This window comes from Molothrus aeneus, chromosome W, assembly GCF_037042795.1.
Source record: "Molothrus aeneus isolate 106 chromosome W, BPBGC_Maene_1.0, whole genome shotgun sequence".
Taxonomy (NCBI): Eukaryota; Metazoa; Chordata; class Aves; order Passeriformes; family Icteridae; genus Molothrus; species Molothrus aeneus.
The window spans coordinates 10,688,556-10,713,305 of record NC_089679.1 but is presented as its reverse complement, the minus strand read 5'-3'; the positions used below and the strand labels follow the sequence as shown (position 1 = coordinate 10,713,305).

The 24,750-nt window shown below is 43.6% G+C and overlaps 1 protein-coding gene across 5 annotated transcripts in view; it reads left to right on the top strand.

The window, feature by feature from the left end:
- LOC136568526 (5'-AMP-activated protein kinase catalytic subunit alpha-1-like) overlaps positions 1 to 24,750 on the top strand; it is a 74,588-nt gene that overhangs the window by 8,393 nt on the left and 41,445 nt on the right. For 2 of the 5 annotated variants that reach the window (XM_066568539.1, XM_066568540.1), the window contains one exon: positions 5,303 to 5,460. In XM_066568539.1, coding sequence (XP_066424636.1) covers positions 5,325 to 5,460 — 136 coding nt within the window. In that variant the 5' untranslated portion in view covers positions 5,303 to 5,324. Of the gene's footprint in view, positions 1 to 2,060; positions 3,141 to 5,302; positions 5,461 to 24,750 lie in introns of those variants that run through there. The other 3 variants (XM_066568537.1, XM_066568538.1, XM_066568541.1) reach the window with 3 other exon arrangements.

Genomic DNA, 24,750 nt, shown 5'->3' with positions numbered 1-24,750 from the left:
AATTTTACCTATACCAAGAATGAATTTTATGAACAGTTTGACAGCTGCTGCATTTTAATCTCCTTTAAAATTCTTGGTGAGGGGCAGGAGATCAGTTAATGTGGGTTATGTTAAACCTATTCAAAAGAGATTAGGTAGCTCACTATTACATGTCAGTCATTTTTGGACTAAAAGCTTTACTAGATATAGATTCTGAAGTGCTTCAGTTCTTTGTAGTGTTTTGTTAAATGTTGAAAGGTTGACTGCCTCAATGATTTTTCAGTATATAAATGATCTTTTGAGATCTTGTTATAATAATCTTAACTTGAGGATTATGAGTTAGAATTGAGCCTCTGCATAGTGTTCACTGGTACTTTAGATCAGCCCCCTTTATGTCCAAGATCCTACACCTGCGTCACGGCAATCCCAGGCACACCTACAGGTTGGGGGGAAATGTGATTGAGAGCACCCCTGCAGAGAAGGACTTGGGGGTGATGGGTGATGAAAAACCATGAGCCAGCAGTAAGTGCTCACAGCCCAGAAACCAACAGAATCCTGGGCTGGATCCAAAGGAGCATGGCCAGCAGAATGAAGGAGGTGATTCTACCCCTCTATTCTGCTCCTGTGAGACCCCATCTGGAGTACTGACTACAGTTCTGGTGCCTCTAACATAAGAAGGACATGGAACTGTTGGAGCAAATCCAGAGATGGACTAACAATGTTGCTAAGAGGACTGGAGCACCTCCCTTACAAAGACAGGCTAAGAAAGTTGGGGCTGTTCATTCTGGAGAAGAAAAGGTTCTGTGGAGACCTCACAGCAACTTCCAGTACCTGAAGGGGCTACAGGGAACTGGAGAGGGACTCTTCATCAGGAACTGCAGTGATAGGACAAGGAGTAATGGGTACATAATGAAAGAGGGGAAATTTGAGTTAGATATTAGGAAAAAATTCTTTAATGTGTGGCTGGTGAGGCACTGGAACAGGTTGCCCAAAGAAGTTGTGGATGCCTCATCCCTGGAAGTGTTCAAGGCCAGGTTCAATGGGGCTTGGAGCAACTTGGTCTAGTGGAAGGTGTCCCTGCCCATAGCAGGGGGATGGAAGTAGATGATCTTTAAGGTCCATTCCAACCCCTTAAAATTCTGTGATTCTGTACATAACTATTACCATACACAGTCTGTAATGTTTTATGAAATGTTTTTTCATACCATATTTCTTATTAAAGCTTTCATATTTTTTATTCCATAGTAATGAACAGATGGGTTTTAATATTTTGTCACATTAGGTTAGGGGGATGCTTTAACACATAAAGACTTTTCAGGGATCCAAATTTGTTTTCCAACTTTCTGTTAAATTCATGACTGTAACAAGTAATACTGAATGTTCTCTGAATCATATTTAAGACTATTACTAGAAAAAATGCTTTTTTAACCATATGCAACACACTGCATTATTAGTGCCTGAAACCCTGTCTGCATGTGGGTGTTCAGCCATGTTGTGTTTTGACACTGGTCCAATGCCAGGCATCCACAAGAGTCACTCGCTCACTCTCTGTCTAGGTTTGAAAGACAGGTGTCTGCTAGGGACGGCAGGAGCTGCACTTAGAATGGAAAATGTAAACCCCCTCCCTCCGAATTATTATAATTTTGAAATTAAGGGGCTCTCCGGCAAAGATATGGGAATAACAGTTCTTTACTAGTATGTATAACAAAGCAAATCAACTACAACAACTATGGCATTAACAACAACCAGAACCACAAACCCAGTAACAGCCTTCTCGGCCACAGGCATTTTCCCCTTTGGTGCAGTTACGGTCACAGACGGCAGGGGCGCTGGTGACTCCCGATGCCCCAGCAGGACTCTGAGGAGCACCAAGCTGGAACGGCAGGAATGAGCAAAAATCCCGGGGTGGTGGACGAGATGTATCAGAAGCTCCGCGGCGGTAGCTGGAAATGCGGGACGTCCCGGCAGGGGAGGGGGTGCAGAGCTACAGCGTGGAGAAACCCAGAGCAGTGCTGAAGAACCGGGGGGGGCGGGGCAGCAGCGGCCCGGCTCCCAGCAGGGCAGGGAGAGGCGAGCTCAGGATTCCCGGGCACCCGAGCAGATAGATGGTGATGCGTCCCTCTTTTAGTGAGGTAGGTGATAATAAGGTCCCAGTTCAGTTGTTCCTCTCATGAGCAGAGGCTTCGGGCTGGGTTATGGCGGTGGCAGCGAATTCTTTTTCCTAAGCAGCAGCTTCGACCGTCCTGCTCCGAAACAGAGAACGAGAGTGTGCCTAGTAGCTGCCCCCGCTCCTTTACCTGCCCAAATCTCACGGTATCTGCCCCTCGAAAAGAAACTCCCAAAAAGAGAGATTCAACCAGATGTCTTCCTCCCCTGAGTCTTTGGCCACTTCTTTGTTGTCTTAAGTACCCAGTTGTCAGTGTCTCCTAGCAACTTAATGGGAAAAAAATTCTACAAGTAAAAACGAACAAAAGGAAAGAAACCTAATCCCCAGCACCCTCCCCTGCTACCACTGGGCGGAGGAGGGAAAAGAAAAAAAAAGTAAACGACGGATTCCTGAGTTGAGATAAGGATCGGGAGAAAACACTTCAAGGGGAAAACAGGCTCAACTTAAGGTTGCAAAGTGAAATTTATTACTAACAGAAACAGAAATTTATTACTAACAGAAACAGAAGAGGATAATGTGAGGTAAAATAAGCCCTTAAAAACACCTCTCCCCCCAGCCCCTCCCTCCTTCCCATCGACAGCACAGGGATACAGAGTGTGGGAGTTTTGGTCACCTGAGGTTTTCTCTGGGAAAGGAGTCCTCCCTGAATCGCGGAAAAGAAAACAAACTCCACAACTTTTGTGAAAGTTGTAAAGCTGGTATGTGTATTACAGCACTGGACGCATGTGGGGATCTTTCCCCTTAAAAGGACATGCATACCTCTGGGAACTCCAGATCTCTTTTTATCTTCCTTACTCTTATAAATGATCAATCGTGAGCCAAATTATCAAAAATTGCAAAAAGATTTCTTAATCTTTCTGCACGACCGAATTACGGTCTTTGAAACCACCACAGCCAAAGAGACAGCGTCGAGCCTGGGATCAGCGCTGGGTGACCCTGGATCCGACCTCTATCGCATCGGAATCCCCCCCATTCACGAGAACCACTTCTTGCGGTGAGGTTTTCTACAGTTTATTGTGCCCGAGGCGAAAGAGCCCCAATTTCTTTTGTAACTCTTCACATTCATCGCTGTTTCTTTCAGTGTGCAGAGCTGGACAAAGATTGTGTCCAGGTGGATAGTCAGCGTTGATGGGCTCCGGGGAAGCCATGTATTCAGATGATGTATAGTTCTGGCTCGCTGGCTATCTTGATTGATGTAATCGGCAGGGCGATGATCCTCTTAGGCGGTTTCTGATGACTGGAGATACCGGTGATGGTGATCATCATCCTGGAAGCGTCTATTCTTACGCTAAAGCATTGATCGTTATCTTATCTGTGTCTGGGAATTCTTTGGAATCTGAATAGACATCTGCTTCTCGGCCGCCTGTATGTGGTCAGAGACATGTTTTGGATTTTACAATCTTTATAACATACATTCTTTAATAGCATGAATTATTTCTACCATATATTACGTTGCGAATCCATATGCATAGAATTTCACAACAGGTTCATAAATATTCATTTTACTGATTTCGCGTTACACTTGCTGCTAGTGGTTTTTTATCAGAAAGCACAAAAAGAACTCCTGGGACACCCTGTCCTGCCTCCCGCAGCCTCTCTGTCTCCCGTTATCTCTGTCCTTCGGCTGAAGCAGTTTCTTCGAACATAGGTTTTTTGCGAGAATGCGCAGTCAGACCAAACAGCTATGTTCAGAAGCTACAGACTTAATTCAAAGATGTACTTTTTACCTAAATAGGAATGGATTTCTACTCTGGATAATTTCCACTCTGTCTCATTCCCCTGTGAGACTGTGGGGTCCCTCTCATGGGAGACAGTTCTCCATGAACTTCTCCGATGTGGGTCAACTCTCACGAGCAGCAGCCATACCGCACCTGCTGCAATGTGAACTCCCCCCATGGGCAGACAGTCCTCCCAGAACTGCTGCGATGCGGGTCTCTCCTTCCACAGGGTTCAGTCCTCCAAGGACAGGCTGCTCCATCCTGTAAGCAGGGGCCCCCTCTCTCCACCAGATCTTCCACTGGATCACAGCCTCCTCCAGCCAGTCACCCTCTCTGGCATGGGCACCTACCCCAAAGGCTGAGGGTGGACGACCTGCTTCACAATAGCCTGCAGAGGAATCTCGGCTCTGGAGCCTGGAGCACTTTCTCCCCCTCCTTCTGCACTGACCTCGGTGTCACCATGTTGTTTTCCCTCACATGTTCTCACCTCCTCCTCATCTCTAACTAAAAGCAAAATCCTGTGACTTTTGTTTTAATTTTCTTCTTAAATATTTAATCACAGAGGCATTACCAGCCTCTCTTGTTGGCCCAGTTTTGGCCAGCAGCATGTCCATCTTCAGAGCCATCAGCCATTGGCTCTGCTGGACATGGTGGGAAGCTTCCAGCAGCTTTTCACAGGAGGCATCTTTGTGGTCCCCTATTACCAAAAACCAGGCTGTGCAAATCAATACAAGCCACCACCCCAGTGAGAGCTGCTGTATGCTCTCCACAGGCAGGCCTTGCAGTGTGCAGCAGCACATTGCATGGCACCCCGTGGCTGTGACAATGCAGACAGCCTAGCAATCTCATTGTACTATCACAATTTCTCAATTGAAAGTATGCCTATGTTCGACACATCTCCTCACTTTAGCATCAGGAAGGACAAGCCGTATTGTGGGGAGCGCTTAGCCCTAGCTTCCCACTGCCTGCAGGCACAGACCTCGCGGGCGATTGCGGTGCTAGCCAGGAATACGAGGGAGCTTAAGCTTCCAGGCGGTGCCACTTCTGACGCCAGTGGGCCCAGGTCAGCTCCTTGCACCACGCCAGAGCTGAGGGAAACTGCCACCGCTGCTGAGAAGCGCTTTATGACTGCCTTCCCTCCCGGTCCTGAAATCTGTGCATATTTCCAATATTTCCCAGGGAAGGTGGCATAAAAACACCCCAGCCCCCTCACTCTGCCCCACAGTTTCCGGGGGCTGTTCTTTCCATCCTGCCGTTATGCCCTGCCAGCAGGGCCCACCTGCAGAAGCCTCACCCCTTAGGGTGCCACTGAGCTGACCCAGCCCTCCCCCACCCACCAGCAAGGATTTGCCCCAGGGGAGGGCAGGAAAGTGATAAGTGCTGAGATCACTTCCCAATTTGGTTGATGAGCGTTATTTGTTTGCTCCTCCCCTGCTAGTACTGCGGCACGGGCGCGGTCTATGAGCAGGCTTGGCCCTAGGCTCAAGATGGCGGTGGCAGTGGCAGATAAACAGAAGCATGAGCATGGCCGGGTGAAGATTGGGCACTATATCCTGGGCAACACGCTCGGCGTTGGTACCTTCGGCAAAGTCAAAGGTGAGTGGCAGGGAGTGGGACTCTTGTCTGCTCCACGGAGTGCACGGTCCAGTCGGGCTGCAGGGGGTAGCGTGCTGGGCAGGTGTGTTGGGCTGAGCAACGGAGTCTCCATTTCCGGCTGAGGGATATGGCTGCCTACGGTCGCCTGACAGCGGCCAGTCCTCTGGGGCTGGAGTCAGGTGACCGTTGAGGCCTGATTGGAGTGGTGGGGAGTTTTGGGGCTGGACTGCCACCTTAGTTTGGGATTGGTCCTGATCTGTTTCCTGCTCAGAGTGTTGGGGATGGGGTCTGAGTTTCATTGGGGGTAGTGCCCAGCTGTATCTGTCGAGCCCGGTGGGTCACTGGGATGTGACCGCCCTAGCACCGGGGGCTGACGGCGGTGGTGGGAAAGGGGTTAGGGAGAGCGATGTAGGGCTGACGTGTTTTCGGGGTGACCGTGAGAAGGCATTTCATGGGCTGTTAACTGGACTCTCACCCCCAGATGTAGTGGCTACAGGGTGGTGGCCGGGGCTACATTCTGAATGATGTAGACTGGGTGTGGTGGTGTGGAAATATTGTCTGATATGCTGTGAACGTCTTTCAGGAAAGGGGAGTTGTATTAGATAACTTCTCTGGGGTAGGGACTTCTAATGGGAAGTAATCATAGGAAAAGCAAAATTTTTCTCTTCTGTATTTACAGAAATAATTGTTGGAAGCTACTTATGCTGCATTTATATAAATCATCATCAGATATGTAATGAAAGTAGATATTCTTAATTCTTGAGCCGTCTGTATGTTTTGCCACACAAATATTAATACTTGATGCCCTTATAAGGGAGACAAGATGCTTCACTCTACAAGGGGAGAAATAAGCATGTGTCTTGGTTTAGGGCAAATTTGGGAGAGAATCCCTAAAGGGGTTCTTCTAGAAAAGCAGATTTAATTGGCTTTTCCTTTAACTGGTTTGGGAAAAAATACTTTTTTGGAGAATAGTGGAAAAAACCTGTTTATTAAACAATAAAACCTAAACAATATCAAACAATAAAAGTTCTTGTTGCTTTAAAAGAGATGACAAACTCAGAAAAGTCCCCTCCCTGGCTTGTAGCTTGGCTCACTCAGTCTCTTATCAGTTTCTCTGGCACTGGAAATGTCGCGGCCCAGGCCCGGCCCGGTGGGCTACAGGTGTGAGCTGCTGGTGCTTTTTTGGGTGTTTAGTCTAGAGTAGGTTTAAACAAGTTTAAAGAAAAGGGAAAAAAACCTACAGTTTAGAAAACTTTTTTGTTTCAGTTAGCTAAAATTAACTAAAACAAAGGAGAGTTTTGTCTTGTTGTTTGTTTATCTGTAGACAACAATAGTCTAGGAGTAGGAATGTGGAGGAGTGAGTGCAATGTCTGAAAACAAACTGCGCGCTTCTTCTCTTTCTCCTTTACTCTCTGGAATAAGTCTTAAAGGTGTAAAACTTATTATTTAGCATAAACAGAACAGATGATTTGGGATAAAATATTATATAGTTAACTCAGGACATTCCACCCCTTATCCCCATATTGTTAGCTTGCTACTAAATTTAATATATATTTTAACTTTATAGGCATATATATTATACATCTAATATACAGTTATACACAGACAATGGCAGTAACATTCAGAAAACAGTGATATTTATATATAGTTTTTACTCAACAATCAGATTTCTTTGAGGTATACATCGTGTTCTTTTATCTTTCTGTATTATTTACTATGTGTAACTTGGTCCTTGAGTAAAGTCAACTCTACGAATGGGTTTGTCTGTACTTGAGGCAGAATTGCTCTAAACTGTCTTCTCTAACAAACTTCTGACATGTACTACTGGGACTTTGTTTACTCTATGTAAAGGTTCAGATTGGGCAGGGCCTACTCGGTTAGTAGAGCTTCGGTTGTTAATTAACTAGGTGGCTTTTGCCAGATGTTGCTTTTAATTTTTGAAAGATTTCTTACCTAATGCTTTTAAGGTGGTTTTTAATAGTCTATTGTACCTCTTTACTTTTCTTGTAGCTGGTGTATGGTAGGGGATATGGTATACTCATTTAATGTCATGTTTCCTAGCTTAGGTGTTGATAAGGCTGTTCTTGAAATGAGTCTTGTTGTCTGACTCAATCCTCTCAGGGGTACTATGTATCATATTTGTGGGGTTCCCAGACAAAGGAAGGAATGATAAATCTGACTCCATGTTCTTAGAAGGCTAATTTATTATTTTATGATACTATATGATATTAAAGAATACTATACTAAACTATACTAAAGAATAGAGAAAGGATACTTACAGAAGGCTAAAAAGATAATAATGAAAACTTGTGACTCTTTCCAGAGCCCCAACACAGCTTGACTGTAATTGGTCATTAAATCAAAACAATTCACATGAAACCAATGAAACAATCACCTGTTGGATAAACAATCTCCAAACACATCCCAACGCAGCAAAACACAGGAGAAACAATGAGATAATATTGTTTCCCTTTTTCTCTGAGGCGTCCCAGGAGAAAAATCCTGGGCGAAGGGATTTTTCCAGAAAATATGACTGCCACAACTATGCTTTTAAAGGGCTTGCTTTTTACGGTTTAGGATGGTGTTATGGGCTGTAGCATGAGGCACAGGGTAAGTTTTTAACTATCTTGTGGTGGCTTCTATTATTGTGAGTATGTAAGGCTTGCTTTGGCATGTCTGGGGCAGTGTGATGTCGTTAATCTGTCAGGCTTCTCCATACTTGTATTTGGACTACTGTCCACTATATTACAGGGGCTTTATTCGCTTGGCTTGTTTGATGGTAGCACACATCTTACAGTCATGGATAACTTGAGAAATACTGTCTATGGTTAAATTCACTTTTTGGTTTCGTGCTTACTTATAGGTGGTATCTCTACTTTGATGACTTGAGGTATTATGGGCTTATTGAATTAGGAATAACTTTTTTTTGTGTTGCTAATCTATTTTTCATACTTCTATTTTTGCAGCTTGGTCTACTTGCTGATTGTTTTGGTGCTCTTTATTGGCTTTACTTTTGGGGACATGGGCAGACTTTCAATTAAATCTGCTTTTCTAAAAAAACCCCTTTAAGAGTTCTCTCCCAAATTTGCCCTAAACCAAGAAACCTACACAATTATGTCATCAATATACTGCAGGTGTTCTGGAGCTTCACCCTTTTCCAGTGCAGCCTGGATCAGTCCATGGCAGATAGTGGGGCTGTGTTTCCACCCCTGGGGCAGTCGGTTCCAGGCGTACTGCATGCCCCTCCAGGTGAAAGCGAACTGAGGCCTGCATTCTGCTGCCTGAGGAATGGAGAAAAATGTGTTAGCAATGTTAATAGTGGCGTACCACTTTGCTGCCTTGGACTCCAGCTCGTACTGGAGTTCCAGCATGTCCAGCACAGCAGCGCTCAGCGGTGGAGTCACTTCATTCGAGTCACAATAGTCCACAGTCAATCTCCATTCTCTGTCAGACTTGTGTACAGGCCAAATGGGACTGTTGAAGGGTGAGTGGGCCTTATCGACCACCCCTTGGCTCTCCAGCTCATAGATCATTTTGTGCATGGGGATCAAGGCATCTCGATTCGTCCAATACTGCCAGCAGTGCACCGTCAAGGTGGCAATTGGTACTCGTTGCTCTTCCACCTTCAGGAGTCCTACTGCAGATGGGTTTTCTGATAGTCCAGGCAATGTGTTCAATTGCTTAATGTCTTCGGCCTCTACAGCAGCTATTCCAAAAGCCCACCTGAGACCCTTTGGGTCTTTGTAATAGCCGTTCCGGAGGAAGTCTATGCCCAGAATACATGGGGCCTTGGGGCTGATCACAATAGGATGTTTCTGCCACTCCTTCCCAGTCAGGCTCAACTCGGCTTCCAACAGGGTCAATAGCTGCAATCTCTCCATTACCCCGGCAATGGAAACAGGTTCTGCCCCCATATGTCCCGATGACATTAGGGTACACTGTGAACCAGTATCAACGAATGCTTCATATTTTTATGGCTCTGATGTGCTAGGCCATCAGATCCACACCATCTAAAAGACCCGGTTTTCCTGTGCCTCTTCCTGGCTAGACACAGGGCCCCTCTAGCCCTGGGTATAATTTTATTCCTGGGCATACATACTAGAGGTTCCTTCAAGGGGATCTGACAGATCATACCCGGCAGCTCAGTCATGGGAGGCTGAGGCTACCTTCACTTTAGTGGAACTCCCTTGGTTAGTGTTTCTCTCCTTGAGTTGAAGCACCCATGCTGCCAGGACAGAAGTGGGTTTCCCATTTTCACCTTCCTATGTTTTCCCCATGGTCACGCAGCAAGAACCACAGGTCAGCTCGTGAGGTGCACCCTCTCTCTCTAGCTGGGAGACATTGGGCTGTGACTTTGGGGCCTGTGACTCGCACTGGTGCTAAATGGGAACTGTTCCTCCTCACCTCCTCCTTCGCCACCTCCCTCATCCCTTCTTTGAGGTCCTTAATCACAGCAGAGACATGCGCCTGCATCACGCCATTGATCATACTCTTGTAATTTCTAAGCTTGTTGGTGACAGAACCCACTGTATCAGTTGTTATCAGCATTAATCATTGCAATCAAGGTGGTGTATTGAGATGGCCCTAGATTTGCCAGATTCCACAACATTTGCCCTGTGCACCTGACCTTGTTGGGGTCATTTTCATGCCATCAATCCCTCTCAAAGAGTACTTCCAGTACCACCACTTCTCTCAGCTGTTGGATCCCTTCCTCAAGTGTAAGAGCCTAAATGAGAGATGCAGGACTCCAGGCGGCTCTCCAAAATGCAGTTTATTCCATCCAAGAGGTTACAGCAGTCCCGGGTTGTGGGCAACAGAGCCTGTGCCTACAGCTGTCAGCTCCAGCTGCAGGCAGGCCTGGAGACCCTTTGGTTTTGGTTACAATGCATTATATACTTTTCTTTGCTTAGCATCTTAATGCAGTAGAACCAATCTATACCTTAACTATTATCTATAGCCTATCGTAACTACTATAATTACCATATTCATGTTACTATTCTCCAATCACTCAAAGTTAGTACATTACAGTTTAAGCTAGAAGTTGTTTTTCAGTTTTCTTGCAGTGGAAAATTCTGAGACCTTTTTTCTACTTGCAACTTTGCTGACTTGTTTGCCTGTGCTATCTTTCTGCTTGGTAAAAACATCTTCTTGTTTGAGGTGGGTTGCTCTAAGCCATAAAAACCCCTTCTAACTAACATACCCTTTGCCTCCTTGGTTAGCCAGTAAGACTGGCTCAGCAATTCTTTTCTTCTATATCAAAACTTGCTTCCATGTCTATTCCTTCATCAGACTCTACATTTAAAAATCTTTCTGCTAAGCATAAATATCTGTGAGACTTTCTTGTCAAACTTTCATCCTTCCTAACACTCAAGGGTCTTCTAGCGCATTCTATGATGGTACTCCTGCATTCTCTCTCTGTGGACAAACTTCTTACTTGCACTCATTAAAAGCTGCTCCCAGAGGGAAAGGGGCTCTGGCTCCCTTACAAATACCTGATTCACACCTGAGTCCTGGGTCAAGGGTGCCAAATTCCTTGCCTCACCACCATCCAGTTGCACACCTGTACCAGGTTGTATAAGCCTCACGCCCCCATTGTACAATGTCTTTGTGCAGATTACAGAGAATTTCATATCTCGGGGACTCGGTGATGATCTCAACTGTTGGCTCCCCTGCGGGTTGTGAGGGCCCTCCTTTCTTATCCTTATTATCTGGGTGCTCTGATTTCATCTTAGACTTCCTCGTTTCCACAGGGGGTGACTGCTGCTGGCTGTGACTGCCCCTGTGGTTCAGCTGGAACCTGGGTAGTTGTAATGTCTGTGGGTTCCACTGCTGCACCATCAGACTCTCCCTCTTCGAGGCAGGGAGAGGGTTTCTCACCAGCTGGGGAAATGTAGTTCTTCAGCATCTGGCCCATCTTGCATATCTCCTTCACCAGAGCCCCAGTCTGGGTGGTTCATTTCTGAGGTGGGCTGCAGGGCAGGGTCAGGCAGTGGGGCAGCATCCCTAGTCTCTGGGGCAGTGTCAGGTTCTGGGGCAACATCCCTATTCTCTGGGGTAGGTATCAGGGTGGTTATCCAAGTCAATCTTCCCTTATCTCTGAATGCTAAAATGAACAGGCTTAACAGACATATCAGCAACACCAACCACTGTATGAAATCATTAGCATTTAGAGAAGATTTGAACCCTTTAAAAACTGGTGGGGTAGACCCAAAGAGCTGGTTGAAGGGTTGGGAGAAAATTTCCCCCAGTGTAATTTCCTCACAGTAAGTACCATTATTAAAGTAACCCCAAAAACATATAGTTAGTGTATGATAGCTCTGAATCGATGTGCCCACCTTCCAGAGGAACTTAAAAATCTATTAATTCCTCACCTCATTAACCCATAAAGCAAACTGGATAACAGCCACAGTAGCCTGAAGTTATAGGACCCATGTTTAGATAAGGGGCTGCAAATGGGAGAAATATAGCCACGACCACATGCCACCCAAACCAGGGTAAGCTAGACCACATGGCGATACCTAATGAGATTTCTATATCCAGCACACAAAAATTAGGTTACTCAAGAATTGTTACTCCTTTTTCACCCTTTTTCTGTAGATGCCCTCATGCCTCACGTTGGGTGCCAAAATCTGTCTTGGTTTGAAAAGACAGGTGTTTGCTAAGGAAGGCAGGAGCCTCTCTTGAAATGGAAAATGTTAAACCCCCTCCCTCTGAATTATAATTTTGAAATTAAGGAGCTCTCAGGCAAAGATATGGGAATAGGAATAACAGTTATTTATTAGGAAAAATAAAAATAAAAATGCAGTAATACAAAACAACACTGACAGAGTCAAAATATGAACTGACACCCTGTTGGTCAGGGTGTTGGTAGCAGTCTGAATAAGTGGTGGCTGCAGTGATCCTGTAGAAGGGTGTAGTTTTCCTCTGAAGGTCTAGTGGTGGAGTAGATGGGCCTGGTCTTCCTCTGGGAATCCAGTGGAAAAGAAAGCTGCTCTTCTGGGAATCCAGTGGGAAAAGGCTGTGTCTGGTGTTCCAAATCTCAGATTATATCCAGGTAGGAGTGCTTGGCTCCTCCCCCTGGGCAGAGCATCTCACAATGGGATGATGTAATTTTATCAGTCATGCAGTGAGACTCAATGGCCCATTAACAGAAGATATCTCCCCAGAGGGAGGATTGGTTGTGGAAGAGATAAAGAAAACTGCCCCACCTGGTTTTAACAGGTAGCCCAATTAACAGAAGATAACTGTCCCACCTCTAACAGATGGTAAATAGAATACACAGCCCCCACCACATCTTGCATTTGCAACCTAAGAGAGATGAAGCGATTCAAAATATCTGGTATCAGCAAAACAGCAGACACAAACTGGTAACAGACTGGTGACTACTTTTGAATTTTGCATAAAGACAACTGAAAGCAAGACCTCAGATAATATCATGTAGAAAAGAAGCCAGTGTTATATTTATGAAAGCTACTTTGTATTACCTCTTGACAGAAATTACCTAAGCCTCACAAACAAGAAGCAATCAAAATATATTTATATTAGTCACCCTAAACCTCAATGAGCTATCAGTCCTTCAAAAGAATCACTGCAAAAAGCTCCCTTTACAGATATAACATTTCCTTCTATTTCGTTATTCTTTGATAATGCCAATTGCCTTCATGCTTCACCATGGCTATGCATAACATGAACATTTCTAAGACAGTCTTAAAGCAGCAATGACTCGTTTGAACTGTTCAAATGCAGAGCAACAGTGTCTAAACTTAGTTCACCTGGCTTTCAACTGGAAAAAAAACCAGATCATGAGGACATTCAGAGTAAATATGACATTCTTATGAAATGCAGGTACTAGTCATGAAGGCTGTAGAAAAAAAGCTGAACAAGCATATGTTGTGTTTAATGAGGCATTTCCATCATATGCCAAATGGCCAACCCAAGGCTTAGAGGAAGGTAGTAATTAGAAATAGGAGCTAAATGTTTTCATTAATATTTACAAAAAAAAAAAGAATTAATGCTGTGATGCTGTGCAAAGGCATATTGCTGCACAGCAACATTAGATAGCAAACTGATCTTCATTGTCCATTCTCAGATCTCTTATCACTGCCTTAATCAGGAAGACCAATTTACATCAGTTTTGCAGGCAATACAGACCAGGGGTTTGAACCTACATCCTCGAACAAATTCTGAATATTTACAAAAGTAATTTTCTACCCTTATTTTCTCAGTACAAATCACTGAAAGTCTAACTATTAAAAAATTTGGACATTTGCCTGCAGCAGGAATCATCAGGTTTTTTAACACATAACTGATTTTGGTCCAGTACTCTTTTACGCCACAGCTTTTTAGCTCTGTGGTGTTTTAGCTTTGACTGGATATTGGCTAGAAACAGCTTTCTTCTCCATGACTGCCCATCTGAGGGACAGTCAAATGAGCTAAGCCTGTCACTATTCGACTCAGGCTAGCACAGCCAGATGAAAAGCTAAACTGGTACTGATGTGATCTTTTCCCAGTTATGTGGGAGGGTAAAAGGGTAAATAGCAGAGTGAATTCAACTAACAGCTATCTTGACAGCAGGAGCCCTTTAAGAATTATTAAGCACTGATTTTCCCACTCATCTTTTGGGGCTGACACCACTGTTAAAACTAAAGACCCACTTTCAAGAAGCCATATGCTACATTACATGAGCTCTCAAGAAAAATCCTAAAAAAAAATAAATAATTGTTAGTTTATCCTTTTATTGTCAATTGATGAAACCATATCAATCCATATCAGTCACCAGAAAGGGAAGATGCTAAAGATTACCAGAAAACAATCACAGATATAGTATTAAATGAATGTGTGCTCAAGAAGAAAACTAGTGCATCACAGATAAAATATGCCCTTTTTATGAAGTACAGCTAGAGCAAGAAGAAAACAACATAGCACATTATTTAGGGACAAGATGACACATTTTTTTTACGGAAACAGAGCATTAGTCCATGAACACTAACACTTGCTTTCAGTTCCTAAATAAATTCCCAGACCACTTATGGCAGGCAAGTCAGTATGCAGAACAATGCTGCATTTTACCACAAAGTGATTTCTCCCTCTGTTAGCATTCAGGAACATGTAATCACGGAATGATTATATGCAGGTGCTTTTATTAAAGAGCTCTGGGTGTCAGGGGTTCACAGACCCAAATCTGACCCGACATGGTTTCGAGCTGTACATGTTTTATATTCTATTGTTATATAACTTACATATTAATTATTAAACTTACATTGTTCTATTGTATACATTGATTGCATCCAAGCATGGATTTCTCGTGATCCCCCTCAAACCGCAAAAATAGTTTTTCATGATTCTTTCAACAATAATTATATCTAATCACATCTAACAATTATATAATTTATCATATACTGACTACACAGGTGCAGTTTACCTTTAACATTTTCCCAGGGCCTACTAAGCCTAACTTTCTTTCTAGCTCCCCAAATTTTCTATGATTTTAAAATCTTTTACTATCACCTCTACTCTTAAAAAGTGACGTTCATATATGTATGTGTGTACTCTTCACATGATTAGTAACTACAAAGCAGCCTAAAAGAAAACCCAACTTAAACCAAATAAGGTACACTGAGGGGTATTATGGAAATAGAGCAATAATAAAACTGGCAAGTTTGGGGTTTTTTTTAAAGAAAGTGTGTCAATAAGGCAGATTATTAGCCCTTCAAGTTAATTTTATTTGATGAAATATTAACAGGAGTGACATTCAAGAACATGTTAAAATTATAACAGTAGCTCCACCACAACAGTCCTTTTTTGACATCCAATATAGGCCATGAGGGGTTACAGATAACAGGTTTGTTGGGGATGTGCTAGATCGAATTTGTGGCTGTTATTGCAGTTCAGTGTATAAACGGGCAGGCTCCTGTGCTTGCCGTGGGGTTCACTTGCCTCTTAGAATCTAGTGCTTGTTAGTGACCACTTTTTGCTTTAATTGCTGCTGTAGTGCTGTGCTACTCATCACCTTACTCTGCTGTGCCTGGGAGAATTCTGATAACAGTTGTCTTGTGCAGTGAGTACAGCATGCAATCCAGACAGGGTGTAGAATCCCAGAAGATAAGGGGCTAATATGTATGTCTCAAGCACCACTAGACAGATAGCAGTGGAGCCAACCAAGGATTGTTGGTAATCTGTGGGAAAGAACAGGATGTGGCTGGAGAAGGGGCCATGCAGAAGTAGGACAGCACTTCTCTGGGACAAACATTCTTGTAGCTCCTGGAGATAAGCACAACACAGCACATCACAAGCACAGAAATGAGGCTGAGTAGTGGGCATGGACTGTAGGGGGGGACCAAGACCACCCAAGACCCCTAAAACCTCCGACCCATTTCCAGAAAGACTGCATGTGAGAACTAATTTGCATAGAAAGCAACAAACCTGTCTTAAAGTAAGAGAAACCTGTCTGTAAAAAGGTATCCCCACTAAGCTGAGAAATAAATGAGATTATGACATCAGAAATGTTCCACCAACAGCAAAAGTTAGCACCTATGCAAAAAAGTCAACCACTCTAGCCCCACTCCCAACTGCCATCTCAAGGCAAAGCACTACCTGGAAAATGCCCAAATGTCAGAAATTAAGGTTTGGCAGGTCCCCCAAAATTGCTACCACTGTAGTCTCTTAGTGTGAGGGTAACCAATGTCCCTATGCTCCTTTAACTATAAAGTGATGGTCTGGGGAGATTTTACATGTGTTAGCTCTGGTGAATACTGTAGCTGAGGTTACTGTATTACATAATGATATCACTAATAAAGAAGCCACATCACAGACCTGTGGATTTAGGGGAATTTAACCCCAGCCCTCTGAGCTAAGGTTACCTTAATAGGAAAAGCCACTTGATTTACCACAACTGTGTTAACTGCCCCATTTAAAAAAAAATCTATTATGGGTATTGATATGTTGGCAGGAAAAACAGTTGAAACTTTAAACAGTTGGTTCTGCTTCAGGACTTCGCAACTGGAATTTATGAGTCTTGGGTGAATTGGCAAAGTGGGATCCTGTTGTGCTGCCTGTGCCTGACAAGGTTGTAACTGCAAAACAATATCATATTCCTGGGGAAAAGAGAAAATTACTCCAACCATTCAGGCACTTCAACAAGTGGGAATTGTTAAGGAAACCCATGACTGCTTTTAACAATCCTATTTGTCAGCCTGTTAAAAAAACAAATGGCACTTGGAGAATGACTGTAGATTATAGAGAATTGAATAAAGTCATGCCCCCTTGCAGTTACACTGCCAGACATGGTTACCCTCATAGAAAAAAAAAAGAAGGAAAAAAAAAAGAAAAAATTTACAACCCTGGAAGGTGGTAATAGATCTTGCTAATGCTTTCTGTTCCATTGCCATTACGCATTTATAGCCATGTGTATGTAATTATACTGTTTGTACTCAGCTATATTTAAGGACATTATATAGGCCATGGGCAAAGATAAAATAGGGTCGGTGGGCCTTGAATACATGGCAGGTAAATTACATTGGCCCCCTGCCCTTGTCAAGAAGGTGGTGATATGTATTCTCTGCTGTGGATACAGCATCGGGACAATTTTTTTGCTAAACCGACTAAATATGCTAATTAACATAACAGAATTAAAGCACTAGAACAACTTGTTCTTCATTATGGACCTTCTCACCAAATGCAAAGATTGATTGAAAGAACAAATGGAATATTGAGGAAATAATTTTAAAAAGCTAACCAGTACTAAAATTTTACAACAGTGGTGTTCACATCTTACTAAAGCAGGCTTTCTTGTTAAACAGCTGGAGTATTCATAATCAAACATCCAATGATCATACAAACATGGCAAGGACTGAATTTCTTCCAGATGGTATCTCTCCCAAATTATTACCTAGAAGGCAAAGGAAATTGTTTACACCAGTAGATTGCATGGTGGAACTGCAACCTATTAGCCTAGACATGAAGATTCATAGAATAACCCCCTCAGAATGCCATATGGTTCTGTACCCCAACTTCTCTTATTTTACATCCTCTGTTGATATCAGATTCTCAAGTTCTTGTATTTTGGGTATCTTTGATGAATAACAGTACCTTATTTAGAGGAGACAGTATTTGAGCGGTGTTATTGGTGTCACAAACCCAACATCAAATTGAAGCTCTTCAATACATGTGGGCAATTACCCCATATCAGGTTATCAAACTCAGAGCAATAGTAGCTGAAGGAGCTGGAGTAATGGCATATGTATTACTAGAAGGAATTTACATTCCTATTTTACTCCCTTATCACAGGTTGGCTCATCATGCTTTGCAGTCTTGTACTATAAGCACATGTCCTGGATATATTTCCATGAGATTAACATGTAAATACTTGGATTTGGTTGGCCTCTACTGTAACTAACTTGTCTGCCTTTTGTATTGAGGGAGGATTAACAGCTCCAGATGGTCACATTCACATTCTCTGGAAAAATCCCTTTGCCCAAGATTTTTCTCCTGGGAAGCTGAGAAGCCTCAGAGAAAAAGGAAAACAATAATTATCTCATTTGCTTCTCCTGTGTTTTGCTTATGTGGAATGTGTTTGGAGACTGTTTATCCACAGGTGATTGTTTCATTGGTTTCTGGTGTGAATTATTTTGACTTATTGGCCAATCAGTGCCAAGCTGTGTCGGGACTCTGGAAAGAGTCACGAGTTTTCTTTATTATCTTTTTACCTTTCTGTAAGTATCCTTTCTGTATTCTTTAGTATAGTATAGTATAGTATTCTTTAATATAATATAGTATCATAAAATAATAAATTAGCCTTCTGAGAACATGAAGTCAGATTCATCATTCCTTCCTTCATCGGGGCACCCCACGAATACAATAGCAGATCTCTTGAAAATGTTCCATTGGCATGCCAATCCCAGTAGCTATATTACAGAATTATACTATGCAAATGCTTTTGATATCCATGTTCTTCATTGTTATTCTTTCTGGGTAGGTAACAGCTGTATGCCAAGGAACATTACAAAATCAGTTGTTTGTGGACCATCTTCTTCGACACCATAAACACTGCTCCAATTTTGAAGGCATATGTAACTTCAATGTAATTGATGAATCAGCCAGCATAGGGGACAACATTCAATGTCTCCAGGACGTAATGCATCAAATGAAAGAATCTACTGGTGGTGCCTGACTAGCTGAGTGGTTTAATTCCCTGGCAGGATGAGTGGGATACCTGATTCAGAGCATTATTGTGACCAACCTAGTGGCCTTCTCTGATGGTATGACTACACCAGTGGACAAGGGAAAGATTGCAGATATCATTTATCTGGACTTCTGTAAAGCCTGTGACATGGTCCCCAACAACATCCTTCTCTCTAAATTGGAGAGAGATGGATTCGATGAATGGACTGCTATATGGTTAAGAAAGTGGTTGGATGGTCACATCCAGAGGGTAGCGGTCAATGGCTCAGAATCTCGATGGACATCAGTGACAAGTGGTATCCCTCAGGGGTCCATATTGGAACCAGTGTTATTTAATATCTTCATCAATGACATAGACAAAGGGATCAAGTGCCCCCTCAGCAAATATTCAGATGACACCAAGCTGAGTGGTGCAGGTGACATACCTGAAGGATGGAGCCATCCAGAGAGACCTGGACAAGCTTGAGAAGTGGCCCATGGGAACTTCATGAGGTTTAATAAGACCAAGTGCAAGGTGTACACTTGCAAACCAAGAAAGCCAATCATGTCCTGGGCTGCATCCAAAGCAGCAGGGGCAGTAAGTCAGGGGAGGGAATTCTGCCCCTCTGCTCTGGTGAGATCCCACCTGCAGAGCTGCATCCAGCTCTGGGGTCCCCAGCACAGGAAGGACATGGACCTCTTGGAGCAAATCCAGAGGAGGCCACCAAGATGATTAGATGGATGGAACACCTCTTCTATGAGGAAAGGCTGCGAGAATTGGGATTGTTCAGCCTGGTAAAGAGAAGGCTTCTGGGTGACCTAATTGCAGCCTTCTACTACCTGAAGGGAACCTGCAAGAAAGACAGAGACATTTTACCATGGCATGTAGTGACAGGACAAGGGGGAATGGCTTCAAACTAAGAGAGTAGGTTTAGATTAGGAAGTATTAGGATATTAGGAAAAAAAATCTTTACTGTGAGACTGGTGAGACACTGGTATGGGGTGCCCAGCAAAGCTGTGGATGCCCCATCCCTGGAAGTGTTCAAGGCCAAGTTGGATGGCGCTTGGAGCAACCTGGTCTAGTGAAAGGTCTCTCTGTTCACAGCAAGGGGGCTGGAACTAGATGATCTTTAATGTCCATTCCAACCTAGGCCATTCTATGATTCTACGATGGTAGGAATATGTTTATTCCTTTTTCTATATGTGTTTATTATGTGCCTCTGTAAATTACCCTGGCCTACACCCCGCAAGCCCAAATGGACATCTCCAACTTTGCCAGCCCCATTGGAAATGGTCCCTTGACTGAGAGAGTGGAATGTGGGAAAATAACAGAAGATTGGAATAACATTCAGGGGAAACTGAACATTTTCAAAAAGTGACATAGCAGATTCAAAGGAGAAGAAGGAAAGGAAAGGCTGGAAAGCCTCATTCCCTGCTCTTTCTCTGACAAACCAGTTGCAATTACTAATAAATCCCGAGACATACTACCGGAACTGGGACACAGGGTAGGACAAAGAAACCATAAACCATACATATCGTAAACAGACTTCAGTATCTTTGTAAACGCCCTATAAATCGTTATCAATAAGCCCAGCACAATAACTGTTTTAATCCGTGCCCCTCTACTGTAAAAACTACATATTAGGGACAATAATCTTAGTGACTAGAAAGGTATTAAAACCTCAAAAAAGTTTAGAGACTAGAACTACTTGAAGGCTTCTACCTACCCCAAGAGACATTATGAATTCAGGCAACATAGCAACTGACTGCTTTTACCCACTACCGAGCAAGCATAACCAACATGCAATCAATAAAGGTTTTTTCCACTTTCTTGGGCCATGCGTTGGGAGCCACTAGATGTATTTTTCTTTGGGAGAGAACCCCCAAAGGGGTTCCTCTAGAAAAGCAGATTCAATTGGCCCCTCCCCCAACCAGTTTGGGAAAAAATACCTCCTTGGATAAATGTGGAAAAAACTGTTTATTAAACAATAAAACCTAAACAATATTGAACAATATTAAACAATAAAACCTCTTGCTGCTCCAAAAAAGATGACAAACTCAGAAAAGTCCCTTCCCTGGGTTGCAGCTTGGCTCACTCAGTCTCTTATCAGTCCCTCCGGCGCTGGAAATGTCGCGGCCCAGGCCCAGCCCAGTGGGCCACAGGTGCGAGCTGCCGGTGCTCTTCTGGGTGTTCAGTCTAGAGCAGGTTTAAACAGGTCTAAAGAAAAGGGAAAAAAACCAAACTACAGTCTCAGGAACTTCTTTCCCTCAGCTAGCTAAAACTATCTACAACAAAGGAGAGCTTTGTCCTGCTGTTTGTCCATCCATAGACAACAACAGTCCAGGAGCAGGAATGTGGAGGAGTGAGTGCAGTGTCTGAAAACAAACTGCGCGCTTCTTCTGTCCCCGCTTCATTCTCTGGAACAAGTCTTAAAGGTGCAAAACTTATTATTCAGCATAAACAGAACAGACGACTGGGGATAAAAGCATCATACAGTTAACTCAGGACATTACAGGAACATGGCAATGGAAGTATTTGAAAAAGGAGAGAGAATCATCCAGATTCTGCTGGAAGCCAGCTTTGCTGTGAAGAAGACTAAAGTCAAGGGACCTGCCCGAGAGATCCAGTTCCTGGGAGTAAAGTGGCAAGACGGATGGCATGAGATTCCCACTGAGGTCATCAATAAGATCACTGCAATGTCTCTACTGACCAGCAAGAAGGAAACACAAGCTTTCCTAGGTGCCATAAGTTTTTGGAGTTTGCACATTCCTGAGTACAGCCAGATCCTGAGCCCTCTCTACTTGGTTCCCTGCAAGAAGAACGATTTCCACTGGGGCCCTTAACAGCAGCAAGCCTTTGCCCAGATCAAGCAGGAGATCACTCATTCCATAGCCCTTGGCCCAGTCAGGCCGGGACCAGAGGTGAGGAATGTGCTTTACTCTGCAGGTGGAAACAGTGGCTTGTCCTGGAGCCTATGTCAGAAGGTGCCTGGGGAGACTCGAGACCGACCACTGGGATTCTGGAGCCGAAGTTACAGAACATCCAAAGCCAATGACACTGCCACAGAGAAGGAAATCTTGGCCGCCTATGAAGGAGTTCAAGCTGCCTCCGAGGTGACTGGCACGGAAGCACAACTCCTGGCACCCCAACTACCGGTGCTGGGGTGGTTGTTCCCTCTACCCACCACTCCACTGATGCCACATGGAGTAAATGAATTGCCCTCATCACACAGTGTGCCCATATTGGAAACCTGAATTGCCCTGGGATTTTGGAGGAAATAATTACAAACTGGCCGGAAGGTGAAAACTTTGGTCTCACTGATGAAGAGGAGCAGGAACAAGTAAGACGGGCTGAAAAAGCTCCACTGTACAACCAACTACCAGCAGAAGAAACACAATACACTCTTTTCACTGACAGTTCCTGTCACATCTCATCATAGGTATGAAAAGAAAGTGAAAAGCAGCCATATGAAGCCCCACACGACAGGCTGCACAAGCTACTGAAGGAGAAGGTGGATTGAGTCAACTTGCTGAACTCAAGGCTGTTCAGCTGGCCCCAGACATTGCTGAAAGAGAGAAGTGGCCAAAGCTCTACCTTTATACTGATTCATGGATGGTAGCCAATGCTCTGTGGGGCTGGCTGGAAAGATGGAAAAAGGCCAACTGGCAGCATAGAGGAAAACCAATTTGGGCTGCTGATGAGTGCAAAGACATTGCCACTCGGGTAGAAAGCTATCTGTGAAAGTCTATTATGTGAATCTTCATGTCACTGAGCTAGGCAAATGAGGAGCACCAAAACAATAAGCAGGTAGACCAGGCTGCAAAGATAGAGGTGTCAAAGATAGATTTAGATTGGCAACGTAAGGGGGAGTTGTTCCTAGCTCAATGGACCCATGATGCCACAGGTCATCAGGGCAGAGATGCTACGTATAAGTGGGCATGAGACCAAGGGGTAGATCTAACCATGGACAGTATTTCTCAGGTCATCCATGACTGTGAGACATGTGCTGTGATCAAGCAAGCCAAGTGGGTGAAGCCCCTATGGTATGGTGGGCGATGGTCGGAATATAAGTATGCGGAAGCCTGGCAGATTGACTACATCACCCTTCCCCAAACCTGCCAAGGGAAGCGCTATGTGCTGACTATGGTGGAAGCCACCACAGGATGGTTGGAGACCTACCCTGTGCCTCACGCCACTGCCCAGAACACCATCTTGGGCCTGGAAAACCAAGTCCTGTGGAGATATAACACCCCTAAGAGAATCGAGTTGGTCAACGGGACCCATTTCAAGAATGGCCTTATAAACACCTGGGCCAGAGAACATGGTATTGAATAGATATATCATATCCCTTATCATGCACCAGCTGCCAGGAAAGTTAAACAGTGAAATGGACTACTTAAGACTACCCTGAAGGCACTTGGCAGGGGAATCTTCATAAATTGGGAAATGAACTTAGCAAAAGCCACCTGAATGGTCAACACCCGAGGGTCCATCAATCGAGCTGGTCCTGCCCAGTCTGAGCCCTTGCACACAGTGGATGGAGATGAAGTCTCTGTGGTACATGTGAAAGGTATTTTAGAAAAGACTGTTTGGATTAGTCCCACCTCAGGCAAAGGCAAACCCATCCGTTTTGCTCAAGGACCTGGTTACACTTGGTGGATAATGCAGAAAGATAGAGAAGCCCCTTGTGTACCACAGGGAAACCTAATCTTAAGTGAGATCTGTGTGTAAGGTTACATTGTGTAGAGTTTATTGATTTGGGCATGATGCACATGGTAATAGAATAAGGGGTGGATAATGTCTTGGCTTTCAAAGGCAAGATGTGGTGGGGGATGAGTGTTCTATTGCCATCTGTTAGAGGTGGGACAGTTATCCTCTGTTAATTGGCCCACTCTTAAAACCAGGTGGGCAGTTTTCTTTATCCCTTCCACAACTAATCCTCCCTGGGGAGATATCTTCTGTTAATGAGCCACTGAGTCTCACTGCATGACTGATAAAATTACATCATCCCACTGTGAGATGCTCTGCCCAGGGGATTAACAGTTTAGTTCTAATGTGATAGCATACACACAATAATAAAGGTGCAAAGCTGCCTTACAGTAGAAAAAATGCAAATATTTTGGTCTTGATTAAATGCACGTGGAAAAACTTGTATTTTCTATTACATTATGTAGCAAAGTGAAGATTATTTTTGTAATCTTTGTAATTAATTTTGAGTTCAACACAGGTCTGTTACTAATGTCCATTCAAGTGGACAAGGATGAACCATGTATGTCTGGAATCTGGCTTGTCTTCAGATGGTAGGATTCAGGGTGGTGGATGAAAGTGATGTAGTTATTATAGTATTAGTGCTATATCACTGCATGCAGAAATTAATGCAGATAGTGAAGCCTTCTAGTGGAAGAGATACCTTTTGTGGTTTATCTGTAATACAATGTTGAGTTTAAGAAAAATATTCTTAGCAACTCTATTATACCTACTTTCAATAGCACCTGCAAAATTAAGGAATTTAAGAGGATTACCTGTCTAGGAAATGTTTTACATTTTCAAGTTCCCCTGTTGAAAGAAAAATGAAACTCTCTCAGAAGTAGGAAAGAAACTGAGGAGTGTAAGAAGTTGCATGTTTGCATTGCTTCTCACAGTTACTATTGGATTTTATTTTGTGCATTTCATATAACTTTTGTCACTTATTTTATATAATAAAGCCCTGGTGATTGCTGCACAGAATGTGGAGCTTATTTAGGGTTAGACTGCTCCAAAGACAGATAAGTAATTATTAAGTAAACCAACTAGATACTTTTAGCAGTAATTCAGAGTAATTGCTGAAACGGGCTTCTTGAGGAAAGGATAGTGGTGATGTCCTTAGTAAGAGTATCCTTGCAGATAAAGTAGAAGAGTGTGTCTGAGCAGGTTGCCAAGTGAGCCAAAAGCTTGAAGTTACTTGTACAGGGAAAGAAAATGGTCTCCTTAATTAGAAAGGATGGCAGTGTTTTGGGATACAAAATGCTTTGTTTACCGTAGTGCAAAAACACAGTCATGCTGCAAGACTTCTGAGCATTAGGTTTAAGGTTTGTTCCTACATATCCAGTTCATCTTCTAATGATAGAATTCTGGGAGAAATTGGAGTAGGG